This window comes from Mustela nigripes, chromosome 11 (genome assembly GCF_022355385.1).
Source record: "Mustela nigripes isolate SB6536 chromosome 11, MUSNIG.SB6536, whole genome shotgun sequence".
In the NCBI taxonomy this organism is placed as follows: domain Eukaryota; kingdom Metazoa; phylum Chordata; class Mammalia; order Carnivora; family Mustelidae; genus Mustela; species Mustela nigripes.
Window position 1 is genome coordinate 16,431,252 of NC_081567.1, and position 25,276 is coordinate 16,456,527.

Below are 25,276 nucleotides of genomic sequence, written 5' to 3' on the forward strand. Positions count from 1 at the left end.
CTCTTGATCTCAGCTCAGGTCTTGATCTTTGGGTTGTGAGGTCAAACCCCGTGCTGGGCTCCATGCATGCAGCCTATGTAAAAAGGAAAAAAAAAAAAAAAAAAGACCTTCAACTGGCGGTTCATGAACCACACATGACCCACAGACTGCCTTCATTTGGCTTTTATTAGAATACACACACATATATATAAAGCAGCCGACGTTTTGGTTGATTTTACCTAAAAACCCAGATTTCCAGCTTCTGTTGGAAAATCGGGACAAACATGATTCATAGAGCTGAGTGGCTGCTGTCCCTACAGAGCGGCGGCTGCTGTCCCTACAGAGCGGCGTGTGATCCTTCCCAACTCTGTCCCCTGGTGCCCTTGGCCATCTGCCTCCTGCTTGACCTCTTCACCCATGTGAATTCATGACCCTTGTCTTTTCTTTATGTCTGGTTTTATCCTGGGGAGGAATGCTGACTCTGTCCCCAGCGGTAGCTGTGGAACGGATCTGAGATCGTCTTCTCATAGTCACCCTGTTTCTCTCCCATTCTTTTTTTTTTTTTTTAATCACTGGTAGGTAGGCACAGTTCTTTTTTTTTTTTTTTTAAGAGATTTTATTTATTTGACAGAGAGATGACAAGTAGGCAGCGAGAGAGGAAGGAAGCAGGCTCCCCACTAAGCAGGGAGCCCGATGCGGGACTCGATCCCAGGACCCTGGGACCATGACCTGAGCCGAAGGCAGTTGCTTCACCAGCTGAGCCGCCCAGGCGCCCCGCTCTCCCATTCTTACTATTCCTTTGGAATAACGGCAGAGCAGAGCGTATGCATGGGAGGACCATATCCGCCAGCCGGTAGCGGTGGAGACTTAGGGATTGTCAGGTCTGAGACAGCAGATCCCAGTGAGATTGCTCAGGAGAAGTGTGGCCGCAGAGAGCAGAAGCCGTCCAGGACGGACCAGTGAAGAAGGCAGAGAACAGACAAGTCCGAGAGGACGGCCGGCGGCGGGAAGGGAAATCCGGCGTGCGTGGAGCCATAGAAGTCAGGTGAAGAGCATGGGTCAAGAAAAGAAAGAAAACGGGGCACCTGGGCGGCTCAGTGGGTAAGCCTCTGCCTTTGGCTCCAGTCATAGTCTCAGGGTCCTGGGATCGAGTCCCGCATCGGGCTCTCTGCTTTGCGGGGAGCCTGCTTCCCCCCCTCTCTCTCTGCCTGCCTCTCTGCCTACTTGTGATCTCTCTCTCTGTCAAATAAATAAATAAAATCTTTAAAATAAGAAAAGGAAAGAACCAAAACGTCTAATGCTGCCCACCCAGGAGGCTATACAGCGTTCTTTAATTAAACTGTGCAGCTCAGGGATGCCTGCGTGGCTCAGTCCATTGGGCCTCTGCCTTCGGCTCAGGTCCTGATCCCAGAGTCCTGGGCTGAGCCCTACATCAGGCTCCTTGCTGAGCGGGGAGCCTTCTTCTCCCTCTGCTGCTCCCCCTGCTTGTGCTTTCTCTCTCTCGTTCTCTCTCTCTGTTAATTAATTAATTAATTAATTAATTAATAACATCGTTCATGATTGTGGTGAGCGCATAAGGGGAGAGGAGAAATGTAGGCTCTTAGGAGAGAAGCTCTTTCCAGAAGTTTGGCCGTGAAGGCAGTAGAAGGTCCCGTGTGGTGAACTACGGAGAATTGGTTGTTGGTTGGCTGGTTGTCTTAAGGTGGAAGAGATTTGAACTTGTTTATAGAGGGAATAGTTTGGGTCTTGTGATGTTGTGAACGGTGTAAACTGACTGGCTCATCTCCACCAGGAAACATGTAGAAATTCGGCAAAAGATCAAGTAAACATCGTTCAGAACGCACAGCTGGGTTTCGAGAAAGGAAGGGGATTCCCCCCCACAAAGAGGAAATTAAAAAACCAGAGCTTTGAGGCTGTAGATCTTGGCAACACAGGGGCTTGGGTTCTACCCTCACCTAGAGATTGGAGATGAGGTCTCTCCTGGGCCATTGAAAACAGGGACCCTTATATGAAATTCCTCCCTCCTAAGAGGGGGACACCCTCAGTGAAAGAGTAAACTGGGAAAAAAAGCTTTCCATCAGGGAGCCTCGGTGGCTCCGTCTTAAATGTCTGCCTTCGGCTCAGGTCATGATCCCAGGGTCCTAGGGTGGAGCCCCGAGTTCGGTTCCCTGCTCTGCGGGAAGCCTGCTTCTCCCTCTCCCACTCCTCTTGTTTGTGTTCCCTCTCTCGCTGTGTGTGTCTCTCTCTGTCAAATAAATTAATTAATTTAATTAAATAAAAAATATTTCCATCAGCTCAGAGGGCACAGAAGAACCTTGCCGACTTCACTGAGATCTGATGGCAATAGAAAATCTCTCCCGGCAAGCCAAAGGCTTGCCCTGGCTCAGATTTGGGGTTCGAGTTGACACCATCTGCAGGGTCATGGAAAGCCAGATAGAGTGAACAAATAACACGGTCCAGGGCTGGGAATACCCTTGAAGCATCCTTGAGGGGAGCATACCCGGAACCTTTCTAGAAAGACACCCTCAAACCTAGTCATGTGGCTTCCCACTGATAAGGCCCTGCGGACTCTGAGTTCACAGCCCCAAATTAGAAACTTAAGAGGAAACCATCTGTCATGATTGAAAGTAAGCACCCTAGGACTCCAGACAGCAGAGTTATAGGAAGAATTTTAAAACGGACTCAATGTGAGAAAGTAACAAGAGGCGGTTAAAAACAAGAGGCAGAGGTTTAAGACAAAGAGGAAGGAGAAAGGGTAAATCTAACACCCTGTGAATCCACCAGCCTGGCAGTCCATTCCCCTTTCCTTGGGCTCCGGGAATGGGTGGCCCCTGGTCTGGGTCTGGGAACAGAAACGTAACTCTGGGGACAGCAGAGGGGGCGCGGCGGTGGCGGGAAGCTCACGTTCATCCATGCACGTGCACACCTGTCCTTCATGTCACTGTTGGCTTAGAGGTCAAGCTAGAAAAGTCTGCATAGGGCATCTCGCTCAACTTTCAAGTTTCCTGGGCCAAGAAAGAGCGTGAGTCCCAGTAACATAACCACCACTTTCCTGAAGTCTCCGAGTGCGTGGGTGGCCAAGCCAGATGGCGAGCGGGGTGAGCACCGCATGTCTGTGTGTTTCCCTGCGCGACTCCCTTGGTCCCCGTGGGCAGAGTCCCCGCAAACCGGTCCCGTCAGCTGCCGGTGACCGTGAGAAGTGACACCGTTATCCAGCTCCTGAGGGACGGAGATGGGGCGGGAGCCCTGAGCCCTGGCTTGGATCAGTTCTGTGTCTCTGTCTCAGGTCACCCCGTTCAACCCCTGTTGGGCTGGCAGGAAGGGGCAGAAAGTTCCCGCCACAAGACTGAGCTCCGACGGGAGAACAAAGGCCCAAGCAGGACCCTGAGACCCCCGCCCCGGGCTCCTGTGGACCAATGGGATCCCGATGAGCAGCGGGATATCCGAATAAGGGAAACTTGCCAAAAGACCCCTGAGCTTTCCCCGAGACCCCCTAAAAGCCCCCTCCTCCCTGCCTTGGGCGCGACTTCCCCCACTCTGCTTTCCAGAGTCGCGGGACCTCGCCCGAGGGTGCCCACCTCCTCCCGGCGCAGCTTTCCCGGCTCCCCTTCTCCTGGGCCCTGAAACCTCACCGGAGAGCGTTTTTAATAAACCTTGCCTTACACGCACTTTGCCTGGTGTGGTGTTTATCTCGCCGGAAAAAAACTTTACAACCCCCAACCCTGCCACTGGAGGGACTGAACTCTTGGAGAGCGGGGCTCGGTCTGACTCCAGGGCCTGGCTCGGAGTGTTCCTTCCACTTCCTTCCTTCAAGCATCCAGGGGTCTGGCCCAAGAGCTCTGAGGCTCTCCTGAGCAGGAAGGAAGAGCTGACTCTTGGCCCCTGTCCAGCGGCATTTCCTGGGTGTGAACCGGGAGCGGGGGGCGGGGTGGGGGTGGGGGTGGTGGTGGTGGTGGTGGTGGTGGTGGTGGTGGTGGTTTTCTGGCCATTAAGTAGCACAGGATGGCTCCTCCCTTGCCTCAGTCCGTTTCAGGGGCGGGGCTGGGGGAGGCTGCGGGATGGTACAGCCTTTGCTGAGCCTTTGGTTCCCTTTTCTTTTAACAAAGAACCGATCTTTGAGTCAATGAATGCTTCCAGCGCGGAGGGAACAAGGTCTAAGTAGTATCTTTGTTTACCTTGTAATATCTTTGTTTACCTTGTTATTTCTTCTCCTGTTGGACCTTCTATTTATGTCAAGTGATACTGGTTTTCCATTTGCAGAAGTGATACCAAAAAGGTTCCTTTCAAAATAAGTTTATTAAGCAAATAGTAAGTCATCTTAAAGAAAAACATAAAGTAAATAATAGGACAGGTGGTAAAGCGATTGGACAAAAATCCCAACCGTCCATGCCTGAAGCTGGGGAAGTCGGACCCCCTGGGAATGGAAACTCCTTCCCTCTCTCCAGCTCCTGGCTCCGATCCCAGAGAGGAGGTCAGCCCAGAGAGACGACTTTCCGGCCAAGGACAGCTCTGGGCTCCGTTTCTCCAGGGTGGAGCCTTTTAAATAAGCCTGCCTGGGGGCAGATCTGTCTCCCAGGACTGATTCAGTGAGCTGAGCTGGGAGGGAGGGGAGCCACACCTGGGAGGGAGGGGAGCTAGTAGCCACGTATCAGGAGCCGCTCTGTCCTCGGGCAGGGTTCCTTTCCACTGGCCTCTCTCACCCCGGCTGCCGCTGATGCCATCGATGCAAAGTCCCAGCTGTAGGCCAGGAAGGGGCCTCTCCAGTTTGGCTGACCAAGTCCCTGTTGCAAGTTGGGGGTCAAAGCCACAGCTGAGCTGTAATTAGATGTTCCTTTGCCTGGTCTTGACCTCTGTGTGTGTGTTTTTCTGAAGGAGTGATCTGTGGCTCCAGGAGGCTGGCTTCCTGTCCTCTCCTGCTGGCGGGACAGACCCTCATCACCCACACTCAGCATCCACGGGACTCCTGCACTCGATCCTGGCATCTTAGGTGCACAGGGAAGGAAGGTGGAAGCCTCGTGATGATGCTATTTTCTGCCTCTTTGGGACCTTGAGCTCTGAATCTGCAACATGATTTCGGTGGCTTCTGGCCCAGAGTGGGCCCCACCCCCAGTTCTCCGAGCTGCTTGCGGCAGGCTGCAGCCCCAGGCAGCCAAAGGGAGCACTTCTGAGCTTCCCCTCAAGCACCAGTTCTGTCCACACGGAGCCTGTGCTGGGGGATAGGGGCAGATCCAGGGAATTGAAATCCAGATGTAAAAGGCCGGCAGCGCGTTGGCGGGAATTCTTCCCGGGGCCCCGGGTATCAGCTTCAGGTCTTTAAGGCCTCAGAGAGACTCCCTGAGATAGGGCCTTCCTCAGGGGTCTTTGGGAGGCCAATCCCCCAGGCCGTGGGGATTCAGAACCCCACACTGGTCCGACTTTCGCGCCTCCAGAAAGCGGAGATCTGCTCCAGGGTGACCCGAGGCTGGGGGCCCCACTCAAGATCAGGGCTTCCTAGTTGCTGCCTCTGGGCCTGGGGGCTCCCCAAGTGCACGGTGGCCTCTGGCCTGTGTTCCGGCTCAGCCCAGCTCACCAAGCCTGGGGCGCAGGGCCTCTCGTCCAAGGCCTGGGGTCCCCAGAAGGTGCTGCGGACTGGGGCCCTGGGTGGGGTGTGGGGGCCCAAGGAGCTGGGAGGGGTGAGGGGAGCTAACGGGGTGGGGGGGGCAGAGGGGGCAGGCGGGGCTGTTGCCCGGGCCTCCAAGGTGCCCCCCGGGGTGGGAGGGTCTGGGGCCCGGTCCATCAGCAGGGGGACCGCAGAGCCGTACCAGTCCTCCGAACGCTCTCGGGGGGTGCCCCTGGGCTCGATCCACAGTTCTCCTCCCGGGCGCCAGACCAGGGTGGGCGCGTGGTGGCTGGGGTCTGCGTGCTGGGAGCGGCGGAACAGGCGTTCTGCCAACACGGCTGTGCTCAGGAGGAAGAGCGCGGCCAGGGAGGCCAGCGCCAGCATGATGGGGATGCAGGGTCCGCACGGCAGCGGGGGCCACGAGCCCATCTCGGGCACAGGGAGGCCCCCCGTGTGCCCAAAGGGCTGCTCTGGAGTGGAAGGCATCTGGAGAGACAAGGGTGGGGAGAGTAAGGCATCGAGACTGGGTGGGCACGGCCTAGAGGGCGCGAGAGGCAGTGAGTGTCCGGACCCCAGTGAGGACAGAGGCAGAGGCCCAAGGGGCTCAGTATCTGGCCTGGAAAGCAGACCCAGGCAGACAGAGGAGCCAAGGGGACCCAAAAGGGCAAGAGAGAGACAGAAGCCTGGAGAGCCAGGGCCCCTCTGTGGCCGGGAGCCCAACACTCCTGCTCAGGCTCCCCACCCAGCTCGCTTCCAGAAGCCTTGGTTCCCTCTACGACCCCGTGGTGCCTCAGACAAAACTCTAAGGGCCCTAGCACCCCCCCACCCCTGCGCCCTAGGTCTTGCTGGAGCCTCAGAGGAAGTCGTGGGTAAGGAAATCAGAGTCCCCCGCCCCCCGCCGGCTCCCGTCCTGGGTGAGCACCCACCCGCCGTAGGCTGGCCCCGTGGACGTTCCTGCGGCCTCACGACTCTCCCCGTGAAGCAGGTCTTGCTCTCTCCAGGCTCCGCTTCGCTTGCTGTCGTGCTAGGCGTCAGGCGTCCCCACCGCACCTGTGGCTGTCCCCACCGACTCCGTCTCCCTGGCTTGCCTCTGCCCGCCGGGCCCCACACCTACAGGGGCCTCGCCCCGGCGCAGCCCCAGGGCTCCTGGCTCTCTGTTCGGAGCTCTCCTCCCTGTGCAGGAGGGTGCCGGGCGGCGGCCCCGCATGAGGGCGGAAGGGAGGGCACCACCTGTTGCCGGGCGACGGTGCCCCAACTCCTCCAGGCCCAGTGGGGTTTCCTAGGCGACCTGGGGGGGATGTGGTCAGTGTGGTGGAGAGGCGCTTCCTGCAGAGAGGCGGGGCCCGAACCGGGCAGTGGTCGGTTGTACTGAACTCCGGCTCACCCCATAGTCAGGCCCCAGGCCCCAGAACATTCACCCGGAGACAGAGAAGGAGGTCGGTTTGCAGAGCCCCGAGGCTCCTGGCTTCCCCCCGTAGGGGGTTGCCCTGTCCCCTGCCTGCCCATAGGACCCCACCAAACCTGCTCCCGCCGCCCAGCCCACACCCCCCTCCAGCCTTCCCCATCCTTCTCATGAACAGACATCTCCTTGTCTTCAGGCCTTGTGGTCTCCGTTTTGGCCGGAAGACATCTGTGAGGTGAGGCGTGGGTAGGAGCGGAGTAAGGCCTCTGGGAAGAACCCACGGTCGGGCTGAGGCCTATCTCCAAGGCTCTGGACATTTGCCACCCTGGTCCTTTCTCCTGGGGTCAGGGGTCAGAGGAGCCTGGGGGCGGGGCATGAGGGAGAGTCCTCAGCCACTTGGGTCCTTTCAGAGATGGTCTAGTTTGACTCGATGGCAGACAGATGATGAGCAGGCCCCACAGAAGGGCCGTGTCGTGCCCAAGGTTGCACAGCCCATGTAGGTGTTAGGGACCAGAGAAGCACAGCTCTAAATTCCTAGTCCAGCAAGCAACCAAACACAACGCAACTCTTACTCAGGGTTCATATTTTCTTTTGCAAAATGACAGCCATCGAATAAGAAAGGCTAAACAATACGTAATATGAATGTCCACTGAAACGTAAGCGTCTTACCAGATGGTCACAAGGGCAGTTGCTGCGTCCTGGAGGCTTGCGTCCTGTGCAGGCGGGGGTGGGGGCGGGGCGGGTGCAGAGAAAGACAGACAGAATCCCAAGCAGGCTCCATGCTCCTCATGCAGGCTGACTTGGGGTTTGATCTCATGACCCTGATCATGACCTGAGTTGAGATCAAGAGTCAGATGCTTAACTGACTGAGTCATCCAGATGCTGCTGTATGTTTTAATTCTATCACTTAAAAAAAAAAAAAAAATTCTTAACATTTTTTAAATAGTTCCTTAAAAAATTAAAAATAGAATTACCCGGTGATCCAGCAATGATATTTCTATGTATATCCAGAAGAACTGAAAGCACAGAGTCAAACAGGTATTTGCACACCATTGTTGATTCGCCGTGTTATTCCCAGCAGCCAACAGGTGGGAAAAACTCAAATGTCTGTCAACGGAGGATAAACAGAAGGCCGAATGCATACCCACCTATGCACAGACACGGCGGACTATTATTCAGCCCTAAAAAGGAAGGACAGTCTGACACCTGCTACAACATGGGTGAACCTTGAAAACCATATGCTGGGGGCACCTGGGTAGCTCAGTTGGTTAAGCGTCTGCCTTCAGCTCAGTTCGTGATCCCAGGGGCCTGGGATGGAGTCCCACACTGGGCTCCTTGCTCAGCGGGGAACCTGATTCTCTCGTGAGCTCGTGCTTGCTCACGCTCTCTAACAAATAAAATCGTAAAAAAAAAAAAAAAAAGAAGAAGAAGAAGAAGAAGAAGAAGAAAGAAAGAAAACTGTATGCTAAGTGAAATAAGCCTGTCACAGAAGGACAAATACGATAGAATTCCACTAGTACGAGTTCTGCAGAGCAAGCAAAGTCCCGAGGACAAAGCAAGTAGAATGGAGGTTGTCGGAGGCTCCGGGGAAGGGCACGGGGGCTGTCGTTAGTGGGTACAGAATCTCAGTTTGACAAGACGAAACATTCTCAGGATGGATGGTGGTGATGGTCGCACAGCCGTGTACTGACCTGTACACTTAAAAAATCATTAAAATGGGGGCGCCTGGGTGGCTCCGTGGGTTAAGCCTCTCCCTTCGGCTCAGGACATGATTTCAGGGTCCTGGGATCAGGCCCCGCATCAGGCTTTCTGCTTGGTGGGGAGCCTGCTTCCTCCCTCTCTCTCTGCCTACTTGTGATCTTTCTCTGTGTCAAATAAACAAATAAGATATTTTTTAAAAAATCATTAACATGGTAAAATCTATGTTGTAAGTATTTTACTACAATAAATACGCTAAATAATAATAAATAATAATATAGAAAATTGAAACATAGAGAAGGAAACTATGGCTTGCGATTGCCTCATTCCCGAATAAGCCTGCATTCTTTTTTTTAAGATTTTATTTTTTAAAAAAAGACTTTTTATTTTTAAGTAATCTCTACACCAAACGTGGGGCTCAAACTCACAACCCTGAAAGAGTCACATGCTCCATTGACTAAGCCAGCCAGTTTCCCCAGCCTGCAATTTTTTTTTTTTTTTTTTTACAACCTTCTGCATGGCAGGGATCAGAACCCCAGATGTCCTGACCCTCAGGTTCCTCCCACTGCACTGCTCAAGAGTTTCTGAAACCAGAAATCAGGAAGTTACTCAAGGAGTGTGGGCGATAGAGAAATCTCTGGGTCAGAAGTCTATTAAAGGGGCGCCTGGGTGGCTTAGTGGGTTAAGCCGCTGCCTTTGGCTCAGGTCATGATCTCAGGGTCCTGGGATCGAGCCCTGCATCGGGCTCTCTGCTCAGCAGGGAGCCTGCTTCCCCTTCTCTCTCTGCCTGCCTCTCTGCCTACTTGTGATCTCTCTCTGTCAAATAAATAAATAAAAATCTTAAAAAAAAAAAAAAAAAGAAGTCTATTAAACAAGCCTTGGTGGGGGGTGTCTTCAGGGTTGATGATGGGGTGCTCCTGGGGGTAGATGTTCAGGGGGCAACCTGATTGTACCTGGAACCAGCAAGAGAAAACTTAATTCTCCTAGACTAGATGGCGGGCTTGTGGGCTGCCGTGTGCAGAATTCTGTCCAAGGGGCTCTTCCCTCTTAAGTGTATGTGGTGGTTTTAAAACTTTTTAAAAAAAAATTATTTATTTATTTTGACACAGAGAGAGATCACAAGCAGGCAGAGAGGCAGGCAGGGAGAGAGGGGGAATCAGGCTCCCTGCTGAGCAGAGAGCCCGATGCGGGACCCTGAGACCACGAACTGAGGCAAAGGCAGAGGCTTTAACCTACTAAGCCACCAAGCTGCCCCTATGTGGTGGTTTTAAAACATGTCTGCAAATTCCTTGACATTCCTTTTATCATAGGGTGGGGTCTTGTCATGCCCCCCCCCCCCCCGCCTCCCCCACTGCCCCGTGCCCTCCCCACTCCCGGTCTCTTGACCAGAGGCTGGCCTTAGTGACTGACTTCCAATGAATGGAAGAGAGTAGAACTGACAGCACATCCCAGGCCTACGCTGAAAATAAATAAAATCTTTAAAATATATATATTTTAAAAAATAAAAATAATTTTTAAAAGGGGCAGAGCTCCCACATGGCTTGGACTTGCTGTCTGTCGATCATTTGTCATCTATCAGCTATGTATCTCAATGCTCCCTCTTGGAACCCCAGTCGCCATGTGTGAGGAAGCCCAAGCAAGATGCATGCAAGTGCCCTGGTCCAAGTCCCCGCTGTAGTCCCAAATGACAGCCAACATCAGCCACTTTAAGTGAGCCACTCCTCAGATGACTCTCCCCCAGCTTCCACACCACGTCAAGTGCAACAGAGACAAGCTTTCCCCACTGAGTCCTCTTGAAAACAGAGTTATTGGGGCACCTCGGTGGCTGGGTGGGTTCAGCGTCTGCCTTCGACTCCGGTCATGATCTCAGGATCCTGGGATCGAGCCCCACCCACATCAGGCTTCTTGTGCTGCAGGGAGTCTGCTTCTCCCTCTCCCTCTGCCTGCTGCTCCCTTGGCTCATGCTCTCTCTCTCAATCATTCTCTCAAATAAGTAAATAAAATCTTAAAAAGAAAAAAGAACAGATTTATAAGAAAAATCAGTATCGGGGCGCCTGGGTGGCTCAGTGGGTTAACGCCTCTGTCTTCGGCTCAGGTCATGATCTCAGGGTCCTGGGATCGAGCCCCGCATCGGGCTCTCTGCTCAGCAGGGAGCCTGCTTCCCCCTCTCTCTCTGCCTGCCTCTCTGCCTACTAGTGATCTCTGTCTATCAAATAGATAAATAAAATCTTAAAAAAAAAAAAAAAAAGGAAGGAAGAAAAAAAGAGAAATCAGTGTCACTGCCTCAGGTCACTAGGTTTGGGGAGGTTTGTAACTGGACGGCTCTCCGGCATGGCTCTCTCGGGCGATGAGTAAGGACTTGCTTCAGAATCGCCCGGGGGCCTTCTCCGGCGCGCACTCCTCATCCCTCGGTCCCCACCCTCCCCCCACCCCACCCCGGATCTCTTCCACCGTTTTAGGGCCTGAGCTGGGGAAGGCAAAACAGCCGCAGCAGCAGTGGCACTGAGGTTGGTGAGGAAAGGTCACAAGCCATTGGGATGTGCCCTCCCCCCGCAGCTGAGACCCAGGACACCTGCTCTGTCCTATGCAGTGGTCATCAGCCACGTGCGGTTCTTCAAATTCAGTGTAATTCCAATAAAGGACTCCAGTCCTTCCGTCTCACTAGTTACATTTCAGGTACTCAGTGGGCGTGTGCAGCCAGTGCTGGCCCCCGGACCCTGCGGCGTGGCTGAAGAATGTTCCCCGGCCACACAGAGCTCTGTTGGGCTGCGCTGCACTTGAACCCAGAGCCATCCAAGGGCAGGGGAGGGCAGCATCTCCTGGGAGTGCCTTGGCTTGGGGATCTAGGGCTCCGCCCGGAACCTGGCCAGTAAGAGGCTCCAGGTGATCCGGGGAGCGCAGCGCAGGCAGAACCTCACAAGCTTGGGGCACAGCAGAAGCACCTGGGAAGGTCTTTTTAAAAAAAAAAAAAAAAAAAAAAAAAAAAACAAAAGCTCAACGCTGTAGGGTCTCTGGGTGGCTCAGCCAGTTAAGCGTCTGCCTTCAGAGGGGGTCATGATCCCAAGATCCTGGGATCCTGTGCCCTGCTCAGCGGGGAGTCTGCTTGTCCCTCTCCCCCTGCTTGTGCATTCTCACTCTCTCTCGCAAAAATGAACAATATCTTTTTTTTTAAAGAGAGAGAGAGAGAGGAGAATAAACGTTTGACGATGTAGCCACACCCCAGATGGAGACCGTCAGAGCCTCCCAGGAGGTGGGGCCCAGGCAGTCTTCTTAGGGCTTTCTGGGTGATTCCAACATGCAGCCCAGGTTCAGAACCGCTGCTCTCCTCTGTCCTCAGGGGAGTCCAGCCACTTCTGCCCTGTTGTGGGCACTTGCTGGGTTCTCTCAGGAGCAGGACCATGGGGGGAAGCACCTTTTCTGAGTGGTTCCTACCATGTCACCCGGCTCCTAGCCGTGAGTTACTGGGCCAACACTTCCTGCCCGCTGGACCAGGCAGTTCTCTCCCTCAGAACTTCAGGTCTGAGAGGGAATGACTGCCGGGGTGACTGCACCTGTTAGATGTAAAAGTGAGGAACTCTCTGTGACCCCACGCCCATCACATGGACCAGAGAAGTGGAGGCACCAGCCTGCAGACGGAGCAATGGAGAGACCATTTCTTTTTCTTTTTTTTTTCTTTTTTTAAGATCTTATTTATTTATTTGACAGAGGGAAATCACAAGTAGGCAGAGAGGCAGGCTGAGAGAGAGAGGAAGGGAAGCAGGCCCCCTGCTGAGCAGAGAGCCCGATGCGGGACTCGATCCCAGGACCCTGGAATCATGACCTGAACCGAAGGCAGTGGCTTAACCCACTGAGCCACCCAGGCGTCCCTGGAGAGACCATTTCTGATGCCAGGAGTCCCTGGTTCTAGTTCCTCCCCGACGGCCAGCTTCACTCCTGTCCTTGGGTTCTTGGGTCCTTATAATACATCTCCCTTTGTGTGGGTGGTGTATCTGTGACTTGAGACCAAAAAGTGCTCATTTACATAATCTTACACCTGTGAACTCTGTTCTAGAACAGAACTTCCAGCTAGAGTCCACAGGTAACTCAAAGGTAATAAGTAAAAAATGCCTTCATTATTATTATACAGCATGTTTCCTCTTTTTTATTTTTATTTTTATTTATTTTTTTTTTTTTTACCTTTCTATGGTTGTGTAGTATTTCATAATATAAAGCCTTTAAAAATCTACCATCTCCTCCCTCTGAGTTTAGTCTCCTTTATAGCTGTCGGAGTGATCAGGGTCAGCCTGTGATAATGTTTGCATTATCCTGAAATCTTTCCTCTTCCTCACCCCCTTCAACAGCATCAACTGGTCCGGGCGATTTTATACCGAAGATACCCTGCAAATGTGACACTCCTCTCCACCCCCACAGCCACCCCTTAGTGTCAGTGACCTGTCTGTCTCAACAGCCTTCTGATGCGGTTTCCCTTACTCAGTTTCTCCCTCAACCTAATCTTTTCCAGGGTCATCTTTTATTTTTTATATATTTTTTAAAGATTTTATTTATTTACTTGACAGAGATCACAAGTAGGCAGAGAGGCAGACAGAGAGAGAGGGGGAAGCAGGCTCCCTGCTGAGCAGAGAGCCCGATGTGGGGCTCGATCCCAGGACCCTGGGATCATGACCTGAGCCGAAGGCAGAGGCTTTAACCCACTGAGCCACCCAGGCACCCCCCTCCAGGGTCATTTTAAAAAAGACATTTCTGAACTTATCATCTTCCTCCTTCAAAACCTTTGAGAGGGCACCTGGGTGGCTCAGTCGGTTAAGCCTCTGCCTTCAGCTCAGGTCATGATCTCTGGGTCCTGGGATCGAGCCCCGTATTGGGCTCCCCGCTCAGTGGTGAGCCTGCTTCTCCCTCTCCCTCTGCTCCTCCCCCTGTTCGTGCCCTCTCTCTCCTTCTCTCTCTCAAATAAATAAATAAAATCTTTTAGAAAATGATAAAAATGATTTACAAAGGTCTCAAAGGCCACCTCTTTGGGGAGATCTGGGGAAATCTGGATCTTGGAACCAGTCAGCCCCCGGATTAAATCTGAGATTCCTGGCTCAACAGCTATGAGACCATCTATTTGGTTTCCATTTTTCAAAAATTCCCAACCCGAGGGGCTATGAGGGGGTAACAGCAGATAGTTTGTATAAGGCACCTTGGAAAGCAGGCGTTCGGCCGTTCTGTGCCTTTCCATCTCGACCCAGCACCGCTTCCCATCTCTGAAAGACCATGAAGGATCCGTCCCTTCGCATCAGAGACCGACCTTAAATCTCGTTACCACTCAGGGTTGCTCTACAGGGACCAGCAGATTCCCCAGGCTCTGAGTCCCCGCATGCCCGCACCCACCGCTGGTGCACCTGACTGATACCCCGTTCTCGGAGCGCACGTCCTGGAGCCCCTCTTATCCCAGCCCGCTTCCCCCGCACCGTTGACTCTGTGTATTGCTCCGACCGCCCTGTCTCGGGCACCTGCCAGCCCTGCCCCCCCCCTTCTTCATAAATCTTCTGCCGTGGACCCCTAGAACCACTTTCCTTTGGTTCTGTTGCAGGGTTGGTGAGCCCCATGGGACACAATCACACAACTCACCGCAGGTCGTACCCCTAACTCCAGCTGGTCCCCTCAGCCGCGATGTCACGTGGATCTGGGCGATGATGCTCTTTCTTTCCCTTCCGTCCAGGAGCTCTTCCAGACCTCTCATAGCTTCCCTACGGAGCTTTGCCTTAGGGGCTAAGCCTCAACTCTCGCCATCAGCAGATCTGCTTTCTCTCTCTTGTGCCGAAAGGTGATGCCTTCAGGCGGGAGCTCCGGCTCTCTTCCTGGTTCACTTTCAGCCTCCGAGACTGGGGCTGGTCCCTTTGGCTCCTTATCCCCACCCCAAAATGATGGATTAGCAATCACAAACACCATGCTCGTTCGTGGCTCTGTTCATGGCTTGCCTGGGGATTCTTACTGGTTCCTCCTGTCCCTGTGAGCCGGGTCTGCCCAGATGCTTCCTTCCCACGGTGAAGGACACTGTGAACCACTCTGTCCCCTGCGCTCGTTCTCCTACTTTGTTTCAGTGTCTCCACTCCTCCAGTGTCCCTGCTCCTGGCCTGTGACCCTTCTACATGCCTAGTAATTTACTAAGAACATTTCTTTTCAAGTAATCTCTGCACGCAGTGTGAGGCTCGAAGTCACAGCCCCGAGATAGCTCTCAAAGTCACAGCCCGCCAGGCACCCCTGTATGTCTCATTTCATCCTCTCAAATAACCCCGGTGGTGGTTCTTATCCTTCCTTCTCTAACAAGGACACTGAGATTCTGAGACTTTTAAGTAATTTGCCCAAGGAAAGGGGTAGAACCAGACCTCAGCCGGCTTCTCTGCTTTTACTCTGCCATTCTGGCCGGCCAGGATCCTTGTCCCCTCAGCTGTGCTTGAACGAATCCTTGTATGTCAGGCTATGGTGATTCATGGCCTTCCAAAGACAGGTTTGATTGGGTTTGGTCCTCACTAGGGAAGAGGACCTTACAGAGCACGACCCTTCATTTCCATCCCCCCCCCCCCCCCGCCCGCATGCTTAGTAAATGCTTTTGATGATGTTCAGTTCAAGCTATCTTGGCCTTGACCATTTTGCCTTCTTCTTTTTCTTCTTCTTCTTCTTCTTTTTGAGAGAGAGAGAGTGAGAAAGAGAGAGCATGAGCACGTGAGCAGGAGTGGGAAGGAAGGGGAGAAACAGACTCCCCGCTGAGCAGAGAGCCCGATGTGGGGCTCGATCCCACGACCCTGAGATCATGACCTGAGCTGAAGGCAGACACTCAACCAACTGAGCCACCCAGGCACCCCCGCCTTTATTCTTCTATCAGCTGAGTAGACAGGAAAATGAGATGATGGTAGCGGAGACGTGACTTCTCATAACTTTGATGGGAAAGGACCCGAGTTGGGATGCGGTAAAATCAGTGAGTCTGGCCTCAGGCAGACTAGCAGGGGGCTTTGGGGCTCCAGTCTGCCTGCAGTGTATTGAAGTATCGAATCAGGGAAAGAAAAGAACAAGATTAAAGTGTATGAATGGGGGGCTAGCAATATACGATTTAGGTTTATAACTAAATCACGAGCGGTAAAAATAAAGAGAAAGAAAAGAAGAAGGAAGGAAGGAAGAAAAAAGAAACGCAGGCAGGCAGACACGTGTGCGGAATAATTAAGAATTTTACAATTTTCTCACTTGCACAGGACAGAGAGAGAAACAGCAGCACTCTTCCTCGGCATTCTGCTTGCATCAGGCAGTGTTCTGGAGCTTTACCTACATAAACTATTTCAGAACCACAGCAACCCTGCAAGATTATCATCGGTCTTTTTTGTCTGTGTTTGTTTTTTCAGATGAGAAAACAGAAGCAGAGAGAAGTAAAATAACTCGCCCTAGGCACGAGAAGTAAAATAACTCGCCCTAGGCACCGGGCTTCGGAGGGGGCGAGCCCGTCCCAGCCCGTCCGGGGCACACTGCACTGCCCGATTTCATGCGTTTGCAGAACACATCAAGGGCTCAAGCAGAAGACCAAGCTTCATGTGATGTATGGGGGAAATGAAATCCGCTCATATTGTCAGATGAATTCTTCCTGACACAGCAAGAATGATCACATCCTGGTGGAATGACCTCACCTCATTCCCACTGATATCGTTGTATCAATATTTGATATTGTTACATTGTTATATGTTCTGGAGGGTGATTATTCTTGGTGAGGAGTTAAACAAATATAGGAAACAAAGGAAAATACAAAGAGCTGGCAACTGATCAAGCCTTTCAGTAAGAGGAATGGAGGCTGAAGGCAAAAACACAGAGGTTCGTGGCTCCTGGATGGCTTGAATTGATCTCAGGGTTGTAAGTTCGAACCCCACACTGGATGTAGACAGTATTTAAAAATAAAATTTTTAAAAATATTCATTGGGTTTTTTAAAAATATATGATTATTATTATTATTATTATTTTACATTTTTAAAAGAGAAAGGGAGAGCAAAGCAGGGGCAGAGGGAAAGGCACAGAGGGAAACCAAGCAGGCTCCATGCCCCGCGTGGAGCCGGACTTAGCGCTCAATCCATAACGGTGAGATCGTGAACTGAGCTGAAACCGAGTTGGACTTTCAACCAACTGAGCCACCCAGAGTCCCCTTAAAAATAAAAATAAAAAAAATTTTTAAGATTTTATTTATTTGTTTGACAGAGAGAGAGAGAGAGGGAGAGAGAGAGAACACAAGTAGGCAGAGCAGCAGGCAGAGAGGGGAAGCAGGCTCCCTGCTCAGCAGAGAGCTGGATGCACGGGTCCATCCCAGGACCCTGAGATCTGAGATCATGACCGAGCCAAAGCAAACGTTAACCCACTAAGCCACCCAGGAGCCCCTAAAAATGTCTTAAAAACAAAAAACAAAATGCATACACACAGATTACAAAAAGAATGACCATGTCATCATAGCTCGATAAAAGGAAATTAAAACCAGATCCCCAAGTGACTTTAATTGGAGATGTACAAATCAACTTGCAGAAAATTCTTTCTTTGAGGGGCACCTCACCTATCTGTCTCAGTCGGAAGAGCATTCGATTCTTGATTTCGGGATCATGAGTTCAAGCCCCGTATAGGATGTAGTGATGACTAAAAAAATAAATTAAAAAAAAAAAGTCTTTCTTCAAGTCTCGTGATGCACTTGATTAAAATCTCCAGGATCTGACTAAGCTAAACGATCAAATAAAGCTACCTACAGATAAGAAAGACAAGGGCTGCTGCCCTCATCAACTTTATCTGAAAGATATATAAAAAATAAAGGCCACGGGACACCTGGGTGGCTCAGCTGGTTCAGCGCCTGCCTTGGGCTCAGGTCCTGATCCCGGAATCCCTGAATGAGCCCCACGTGGCATCATCCGGCTTCTTGCTCAGTGCGGGGCCTGCTTCTCCCTCTCTCACTTCCCCTGCTGTGTTCCCTCTCTGGCTGTCTGTCTCTGTCAAGTAAATAAATAATTTTTAAAAAATATTTTATTTATTTATTTGAGAGAGAGACAGAGTCAGAGGGAGAAGCAGACTCCCCGTGGATGCCAGACTCCATCCCAGGATTCCAGGATCAGGACCCGAGCGAAGGCAGACACTTAACCCGCGGAGCTACCCAGACACCTGATAAAGTGACTGCATTGCATTCACCCAGCTCATGAGTGTTGGATGGAGGACCTCAACCCGAAATTCTATCTTTATGTCCAGGAATCTGCCAAATACAGAATTTCACCCTAAGATTCAGACATAAGAAGAAAACTCAAATACGACTCTGCCAGAAAGAGAGACAGACAGGAAAAGACCAAGGAGGGGCATTTAACAGAATTCTCACCAGCAGCCAGGGCGTCTGACCGTCATTACTGGGGCGCCTGCTCGGTGCCAGGTGGGGAGCAGGAGCGGGGAACTCAGAGGTGGGGAACACACGGTCCCCACCTCGGAGCGGGCGCCAGGTCGGGTTCCGTGTAAACAGATAGATCGCCGCGCAGGGTAATCAGAGCGGGGCTGGGGCTGCAGGAAGCACAGCCGGAGGCCGAGGAAAGGCATTGTTTGAAGTGGGGGGCGGGGCGGGCTGGGGAGGGGACAGGTGTGACGGAAGGCTTGGTGGGGGGTGCAGGGGGGGGGTGCAGGGGAGGGGTGATGGTAGGGCTGAACGTCTCGAGGGTCGAAGATACTAGGAGGGCAGAAGCCGGAGAACACGGAGGCAGCAGGAGTGGCCGAAGCGGACTGCGGGTCATTGTCGCACGTGGGGCCCTGGGGACAGGAGGGGAGAGCGGAGGGACTGTCCTCTGCGCCTTGGTGGGGTCGCGTCTCTCGCGACCTCAGTTTCCTCACTGGGACCGTGAAGGATGAACAGAGAAAGAAAAGTTCGTTTTGCAGTTGTCGTACAGCCCTTGGTTCCGAAGAAGCCAGGGAGACCGAGGGCTTACGGGGGACAGAAAGAATCGGCTTCCCCAGCGGGACACGGAGTTGCCATCGCTTGGAAATACATTTGGGAAAATCCGTGATCTGGGCGAGGGGCGGATTCTCACCCCCGCCCCGCCCCCTCTCCAGCCCTCCGTCTCCTGCCCCAGGGTCTGAATTTGCACCAGCACTTAAGCCGCTTTGTCTGGGAGAGGAAGTAGTTCCCGGGCGCCCAGCAGGAGGGGGCGGGGCGGGGCGGGGCGGGGGGTCGCTGGGGTGGGGGGGGAGAGCGCCCGGGGCTACCGCTGTGGGCGCCGCCTGCACTGGTACCACCCACCACCCCTGCCGAGCTCCGGTCTCCACGTTTACTTTTTTATTGAAAAAAAAATTTTTTTTTTAATTGGGGCGCCTGGCTAGTAGCTCAGTCCGTTAAGCGTCTGCGTTGGGCTCAGGTCATGATCCCTGCACCCTGGGATCGATCCCGGCATGGGGCTCCGGGCTCAGCGGGGGGTCCTCTTCTCCCGCTCCCCCTGGTGCTCCCCCTGCGTGTGCTCTCCCTCTAAAATAAATAAATAAAAGCATGAAACCTGTAAAAAATATATATATATACACACACACACATATATAGTTTATTTTCTTGAAAGACCCAGCCAGCCTAGGACTGAGGGGAAAGGAGAGGGACAAGCCGACTGGGGTTGGGGGGAACCTGAGGTGGGCTCACCCCACCTCCGGAGATCACCTGTGAGCGGAACCAAGAGTCCAGCTCAACGGACTGAGCCACCCAGACGCCCTGCCACTCGCCACTCTTACTTATTTGTTTTTTAAGATTTTATTTATTTATTTGACTGAGAGAGATCACAAGCAGGCAGAGAGGCAGCAGAGAGAGAGGGGGAAGCAGGCTCCCTGCTGAGCAGAGAGCCGGATTCGGATTCCGGGCTCCATCCCAGGACCCTGAGATCATGACCTGAGCGGAAAGCAGAGGCTTAACCCACTGAGCCACCCAGGCGTCCCCTCCACTTGCCACTTTTAAAAGGCAAAACCCAGGGCACCTGGGTGGCTCAGTCTTAGCGTCTACCTTCCGGGGGGGGGGGGGGGGGGGGGGGGGGGGGCCGGGGGGGGTCCTGATCCCAGGGTTCTGGGATCGAGCCCTGCATCGGGCTCCCTGTTCCAAGGGAGGCCTCCTTCTCCCTCGTCCACTCCCCCTGTTTCTGTTCCCTCTCTTGCTGTGTGTCTCTGTCTCTGTCAAATAAATAAGTAAATCTTTAAAAATATAAAAATAAAGGCAAAACCCCTCAGTGGCTCCCCTTACCATCAGGAGGAATCCAAACTCCTGACCACAGGGGCTGCCCAGAGCCTCCCTTTGCCCCTGCACACAGCCCGCACCCTCCGTGCTCAGGGCATTGGTAGCCGTGCCTTCGCCAGGCCCAGTCTTCACCCGAACATCATCTGTCCTCTGTCCATTGCTTCTGTCAGGTCTTTAGGAATATTACCCAAGGAGGGTGGCCTCCCAGGCAGAGGGAACAGCTTCCACAGCCTTGCTTTTGGTTCACTCTTTCTTTTCTTTTCTTTCTTCCTTTTTTTTTTTTTTTTTAAGATTTTATTTACTTATTTGACAGAGAGAGAGAGATCACAAGTAGACAGAGAGGCAGGCAGAGAGAGGTGGGGGTGGGGGGAAGCAGGCTCCTGCTGAGCGGAGAGGCAGATGCCAGGCTCCATCCCAGGGCCCTGAGATCACGACCTGAGCGCAAGGTAGAGGCTCAGCCCACGAGCCAGCCAGGCGCCCCGCTGTATTTTCTCACTGTCCATCTTGTGCTGTCAGTGCACTGGTTGTCTGATGCTCCGTGGAGTGACAGCTTCTGCGGGTTCGGTGACTCCCCTGGGGCGGGCTGTCCGGTGTCTGGGCACCTCCAACACGCAGATGCTCCTTCAATGTATTCAGTCAGTTGCTTTGCCAAGAGGGCAGCGAAGACAGACAGACAGACAGAATGCAAGCTGCCCCAGCCGCAGAAAGCCTGGGGAGGCTTTGGACTTTTACAGCCTGTGGAAGGGGGAATGTAGGCTGGGCATCCAGTGACTCCTGCTCCCTCTAGGACTGGGGCGGGGTGACCCGCACGGCCTGTAGGACTAAGGTAGGCCCCCGGCAGACACACGGGTACATTGCGGAACGTTCAAACCGGAGCCAATGAAGTGGAAGCGGAGGGGGGCCTGGTGTCCCCCTGCCTCCGTCATCTTCCTCCGGGCTCTTCAGGCACGGACTCAGAGTGTTTGCCGGACGTCCCCGCATTCGGGGCACAAGGGCCCATCTGGTCTCTGGGACAGACAGAGGATGAGCCTGGAGACCCCTTCCACGGGAAGAAAGGCCTCTCTTGCCCTCTGGAGAGGGGCTGGAGGCCTGCTGTGGGGAAGCCTGGGACCAGCTGCAGGCATAGGAGACACTCCGGCTCTCCTCGTAGGCGGGGTCCGCGCATCAGAGTGAAGCTATGACAAGCACGGGAGCCCCTGTCCTGAGGGTCCCAGGTCTGTCATGCGTGGAAAGACCCGGGCATTCTCCCGAGGTCTCAGACCTCTCTGAGCTGCCGTCTTTAATACTCGGTGTTCGGTTCCGTCCTGTGGGATCTACTCCTAAGAAGGAAGAGGAGAGAGACGAACAGTAATGAGAGAAGAGAGAGGGACTGGGCGGGGGGGGGGGGGGGGGGACAAAGAACAGCAGCAGCAGGAAAAAGGCACCGAGAGAAGGAGTTTAAAGAAAAATCCTCGGGCGCCTGGGTGGCTCCGTTGGTTAAGCAACTGCTTTCGGCTCAGGTCACGGTCCCGGAGTCCCAGGATCGAGTCCCGCATCGGGCTCCCAGCTCCATGGGCAGTCTGCTTCGCCCTCTGACCTTCTCCCTCTCATGCTCTCTCTCACTGTCTCTCTCTCAAATAAATAAGTAAAATCTTTAAAAAAAAAAAAAAGAAAGAAAGAAAAATCCTCAGGGCGGGAGATGCACGGCGGGGTTTAAGATCAAGACAAGGAGAGAACCGGGAAACGGAGAGGACCAGAGACAGAACAAAATATCTGGAATGAAGGAGAAGTTAGGTCAGCTGGACAGGCTTGTTTTGACCTTGGAGCAGAGAGGTCAGACGACACATCCTCGGCCGCCCTCCTTATTCTGGAACCGCCGGGGGAGGAGCCCTGTGCTATCTCCGGCTCCTTCAGGTGGGGCTGCCTTGCTTTCTGGGGAGGAGTCCGCACTCCCGGACGGGGAGCCGGTGATGGGGGGGGGGGGGGCTCTGTGTGTCCGGCTCCAGGTCAGCACTAAGAGGCTAATGACTCCAGCCCCTCCCTGGGCTCCCTCCTTCCCTCTGCTCGGGAGGATCAGCTGACGCAGAGGGTCAAAGAGCCAACCCTAGACGAGTCCAAGTAGGACCCAGGAGTCCATCCTAGGGACTTACAGGGAACGGAAGGGCCTCCGAAGAGAAGAAATCTATGAGGTCAGCCCCGGGGAGGTTTCAGACCTTGGGGCTGGCACGTGGGGCACTGGGGACAGGACCGGGGAGGATGGTTGTGTGTGGGCGTAACCCGCAAAAGATTCAGCTGTGGCTCCCAGAAGTCCTAAGGTCCTGAGCCCCGATCTGCCCTCAAAGGAGGACCGGTCTACTTCCTTAGCTTCCCACTTGGCCCTCTGGCCGGACTGTCGGTCCCCAGGAGGGGATCTACAGGTGTTCAGTGTTCACCTGCAGCACCATGTTACCCTTCTCAGAAAAGGTTTGTGAACCATCTGGCAGGTGGAGGATAGACAGATGGGCGGGCGTGGGGATGGGGAGCAAGTACAGCGAAATAGTAACTAGGGCAGAACGGACATGGGCTATACGGGTGTCACTGTGTAATTCATTTCGTTTTTGTTTATGTTTGGATATATATATAGTAACAGGGAAGCCAGAGAAACAGTTGTCTGGAAGATAGTAGGCGCTCCTAAGTACAGGACGTGGGGACTAGAATCCCTTTGCAGCAGGATCTATGTTTCAAATGCCCTACGAGGACAGTGTTTATCCTGAAAGATGACAGCCTGCGGGGGATCACACCTGCGGACACCCAAAGAGGGGAGAGAGAGACTTAGACCACACCCAGCAGTGATCAGTAACTTCTCCCACCCAAAGCTGCCGCCCCTTCGGTTGGTGAAGTTTTCTCAAGTGCGTTCTGGGAGTCCTGAGATCTGGGCCTTGGCCCCGAGCGAACCCCACCCTGTGATCTAGAACCCGTGCCGGGGAGAGGCAGGATAAGAAATTCAGGACTCGGCCTGACGACTCACCCTAACAGATTGACCGTATTTGCACAGGAGGTGAGGTTCACACGATAAACAGCAGGGGGAGGGCTTGGACCTGGTATAAAAGATCTGAAAGCGTCAGGGGGTTACTTTGCACTTGAATCAGCCAGGTGAGGGGTGACCGAGGCCTGAGCGAAGGGGTGACAGGGATGGCGGGGTTGAGTTGGGGGGAATTCAAGCTGAGCTGGGCAGGAACCTGCCCGGACTGAGTGGCAGAGGACACCTGTGTTGTCAGCGAGGCTGGGACGTCTGCAGCTGAATGGGGTGCTAAGATATCCGGGTCTCTGTGGAAGGACTGGGGATGCCTGGGGTGCTCGGGAGCATTGATGTGGCCAGATTTGTGTTAGTGGGGAGAGAAGGATGATACGTGGAGCAGGCGTCCGAAATCTGTTGTCTTTTTTTTCTTTTTAAAGATTTTATTTATTTGACAGGCAGAGATCACAAGTAGGCAGAGAGGCAGAGAGAGAGAGGGAAGCAGGCTCCCTGCTGAGCAGAGAGCCTGATGAGGGGCTCGATCCCAGGACCCCGGGATCATGACCTAAGCCATAGGCAGAGGCTTAACCAACTGAGCCCGCCAGGCGCCCCTGAAATCTATTATCTTGAGCCGGTCCAAACTCCCCCTGCAATCTCTCAGTGTGTCCACCTCTGCCTGAACTATTCTGATGCTCATGGTGGCACAGTCTCGTCTCTCATCACCTCTGCTCCCCGGGTGACACAGACACAGCTCTAAAATGCTCCTTTCCTTCTGATCTGAGACCAGCACGAAGCTAAGAATTTTACCTCTGCCCAGGATGTCCCCCGAGCCAGGCCAGTGCATCACAGGCAGATTTCAGTTGGTCATGCTCAGACTCTTGGTTGGAAAACTCAACCGTCCCTAAGATCTGGAGACGGTCTCCACTTCTTTGCAGACTCTCTTCCTGCTTCGTGCTGGGAGGGAACAGGACGTAACACAGCTTGGCCCAGATAGAAGGTTAGGATTGATCTTCTGACCTGGGATAGAAGAAGGGTGTTGGCTACCTCCAGACCAGGGAGCACAGAGGGGTTACGGACACAGTAGATAGTCTTCCAGGAGCAGGACCAGAGATTAGAGACAATCCTTTCCAAGCCCAAGACTAGGTCAGTTAGGTCTGAGTTGAAGGATAAAGAAGGTGGAGTCTCAGCTGGAGGTCAGGGATGCCTGGCTAGGATGAAGTCCAAAGGAAAAAGGCTAAGCCTTGACTTTCTGCTTTCTTTCCACTTCAGCCCCAGAATGTTGGCCATCGCTCTTCTGGCCCTTCTCTGTGCATCAGCCTCGGCCAAGGCCAGTAAGTGAGAAAGAAGCCAGGAGCCCAGCACTAGCATCATGGGAAGGCAGCCTTCTGCAATGCTGGTGGCCACGGCTCAATTTCAGAGGCTGGCTTGGGGTGGTGGGCACTGAGTTGTGGGAGGTATTGTGGTGGTGGGGAGAAACTCAGCTCCTGAGGTTTCTTCTCTGACTCCTCCTGTCCCCTCCAGTTCAGGCGAGGGCCTCCTCCTACAATGGAGAGTATGGGGGCGGTGGAGGAGAGCGCTTCTCTCATTCTGGCTACCAGCTGGAAGGCCCCATCACCGCCATCCGCGTCCGCGTCAACAGATACTACATCGTAGGGTAAGATTCTCTGCGTTTCTCTGGTTTGAGGATCCTTTGATCTTGGTGAACTGGGAAGCTCTCAGTCTACTTGGGGTCACGTCTGTTCCAGTCAAAGTCCCAGGGATAATATGTATGTGAAAGAGATCTGAGGCCAGCGCTGCCACAACCAGCCCTCCAGCCCCCAGCACACGTGACCTTGGGCAAATCTTCTAGCATGGCTGCTGGGGGGCCTAGAAGCTGGCTGGTTTGGTGCCCAACCCCCCCCCCCCACCGGAGGCATAAGCCCCCTCAGGCATTTCTCCCTCTTTGCTGATGCTTCTCCCCCGAAATATGCATCTTCTGAGCCTGGACTACATCCTGGGACAACAAAGTCTCTGCCCTCATGAGAGGCTTCCAGAATATTCCTTCTGCTCCTTTCGCATGGGGTGGCGGGGGGTGGGGGGCATGTGGTGGCCGGCACAGCGGGAATCTAGAGTTCCCCAAATCAAGCTCCTGCACTGGTCTGGTCTGGCCGACTCTGGCTAAGTTACTTTTCCTTTCTGAGCCTGTGTGTGTTTTGGCAAAATGAGTTGAAGTTCCCCATACGATCTCAAGGGCTCCCTCATCCCTCCCACGCCGTGGGACTGGCAGGAGACTTGTCCCCCCTGTCCCCGGTTTGCGGGTCTTGGAGGGTGCGCGCGGAGGTCCTGCATCCTGGTCAGCCGCGGAGGTCCTGCATCCTGGTCAGCCGCGGAGGTCCTGCATCCTGGTCAGCC

The 25,276-nt window shown here is 53.6% G+C and overlaps 2 protein-coding genes and 2 long non-coding RNA genes across 5 annotated transcripts in view; 1 reads left to right on the top strand and 3 right to left on the bottom strand.

Moving 5' to 3' along the window:
• Positions 1-4,256: 4,256 nt before the first annotated feature.
• Positions 4,257-7,076, bottom strand: C11H16orf54 (chromosome 11 C16orf54 homolog). The gene is made up of 2 exons (XM_059414930.1): positions 6,505-7,076; positions 4,257-6,064 (listed from the first exon to the last, which is right to left on the bottom strand). Exon 2 carries the CDS (start codon positions 6,062-6,064, stop codon positions 5,372-5,374), a length of 693 nt encoding a protein of 230 aa, XP_059270913.1. The 5' UTR covers positions 6,505-7,076; the 3' UTR covers positions 4,257-5,371.
• Positions 7,077-7,541: 465 nt separating this feature from the next.
• Positions 7,542-15,224, bottom strand: LOC132026728 (uncharacterized). Its single transcript, XR_009406977.1, has 3 exons — positions 14,289-15,224; positions 7,955-8,087; positions 7,542-7,812 (listed from the first exon to the last, which is right to left on the bottom strand). It is a non-coding gene; the product is annotated as an uncharacterized LOC132026728 (long non-coding RNA).
• Positions 15,225-15,231: 7 nt separating this feature from the next.
• Positions 15,232-18,213, bottom strand: LOC132026727 (uncharacterized). Its single transcript, XR_009406976.1, has 3 exons — positions 18,040-18,213; positions 17,239-17,318; positions 15,232-15,341 (listed from the first exon to the last, which is right to left on the bottom strand). It is a non-coding gene; the product is annotated as an uncharacterized LOC132026727 (long non-coding RNA).
• Positions 18,214-22,574: 4,361 nt separating this feature from the next.
• Positions 22,575-25,276, top strand: part of ZG16 (zymogen granule protein 16) — a 3,222-nt gene continuing 520 nt past the window's right edge. Inside the window, exons 1-3 of one of the 2 annotated variants that reach the window (XM_059415947.1) lie at positions 22,575-22,927; positions 24,155-24,216; positions 24,407-24,539. In XM_059415947.1, the coding sequence (XP_059271930.1) occupies positions 24,162-24,216; positions 24,407-24,539 (188 nt within the window). In that variant the 5' untranslated portion in view covers positions 22,575-22,927; positions 24,155-24,161. Of the gene's footprint in view, positions 22,928-24,042; positions 24,217-24,406; positions 24,540-25,276 lie in introns of those variants that run through there. The other variant, XM_059415946.1, reaches the window with a different exon arrangement.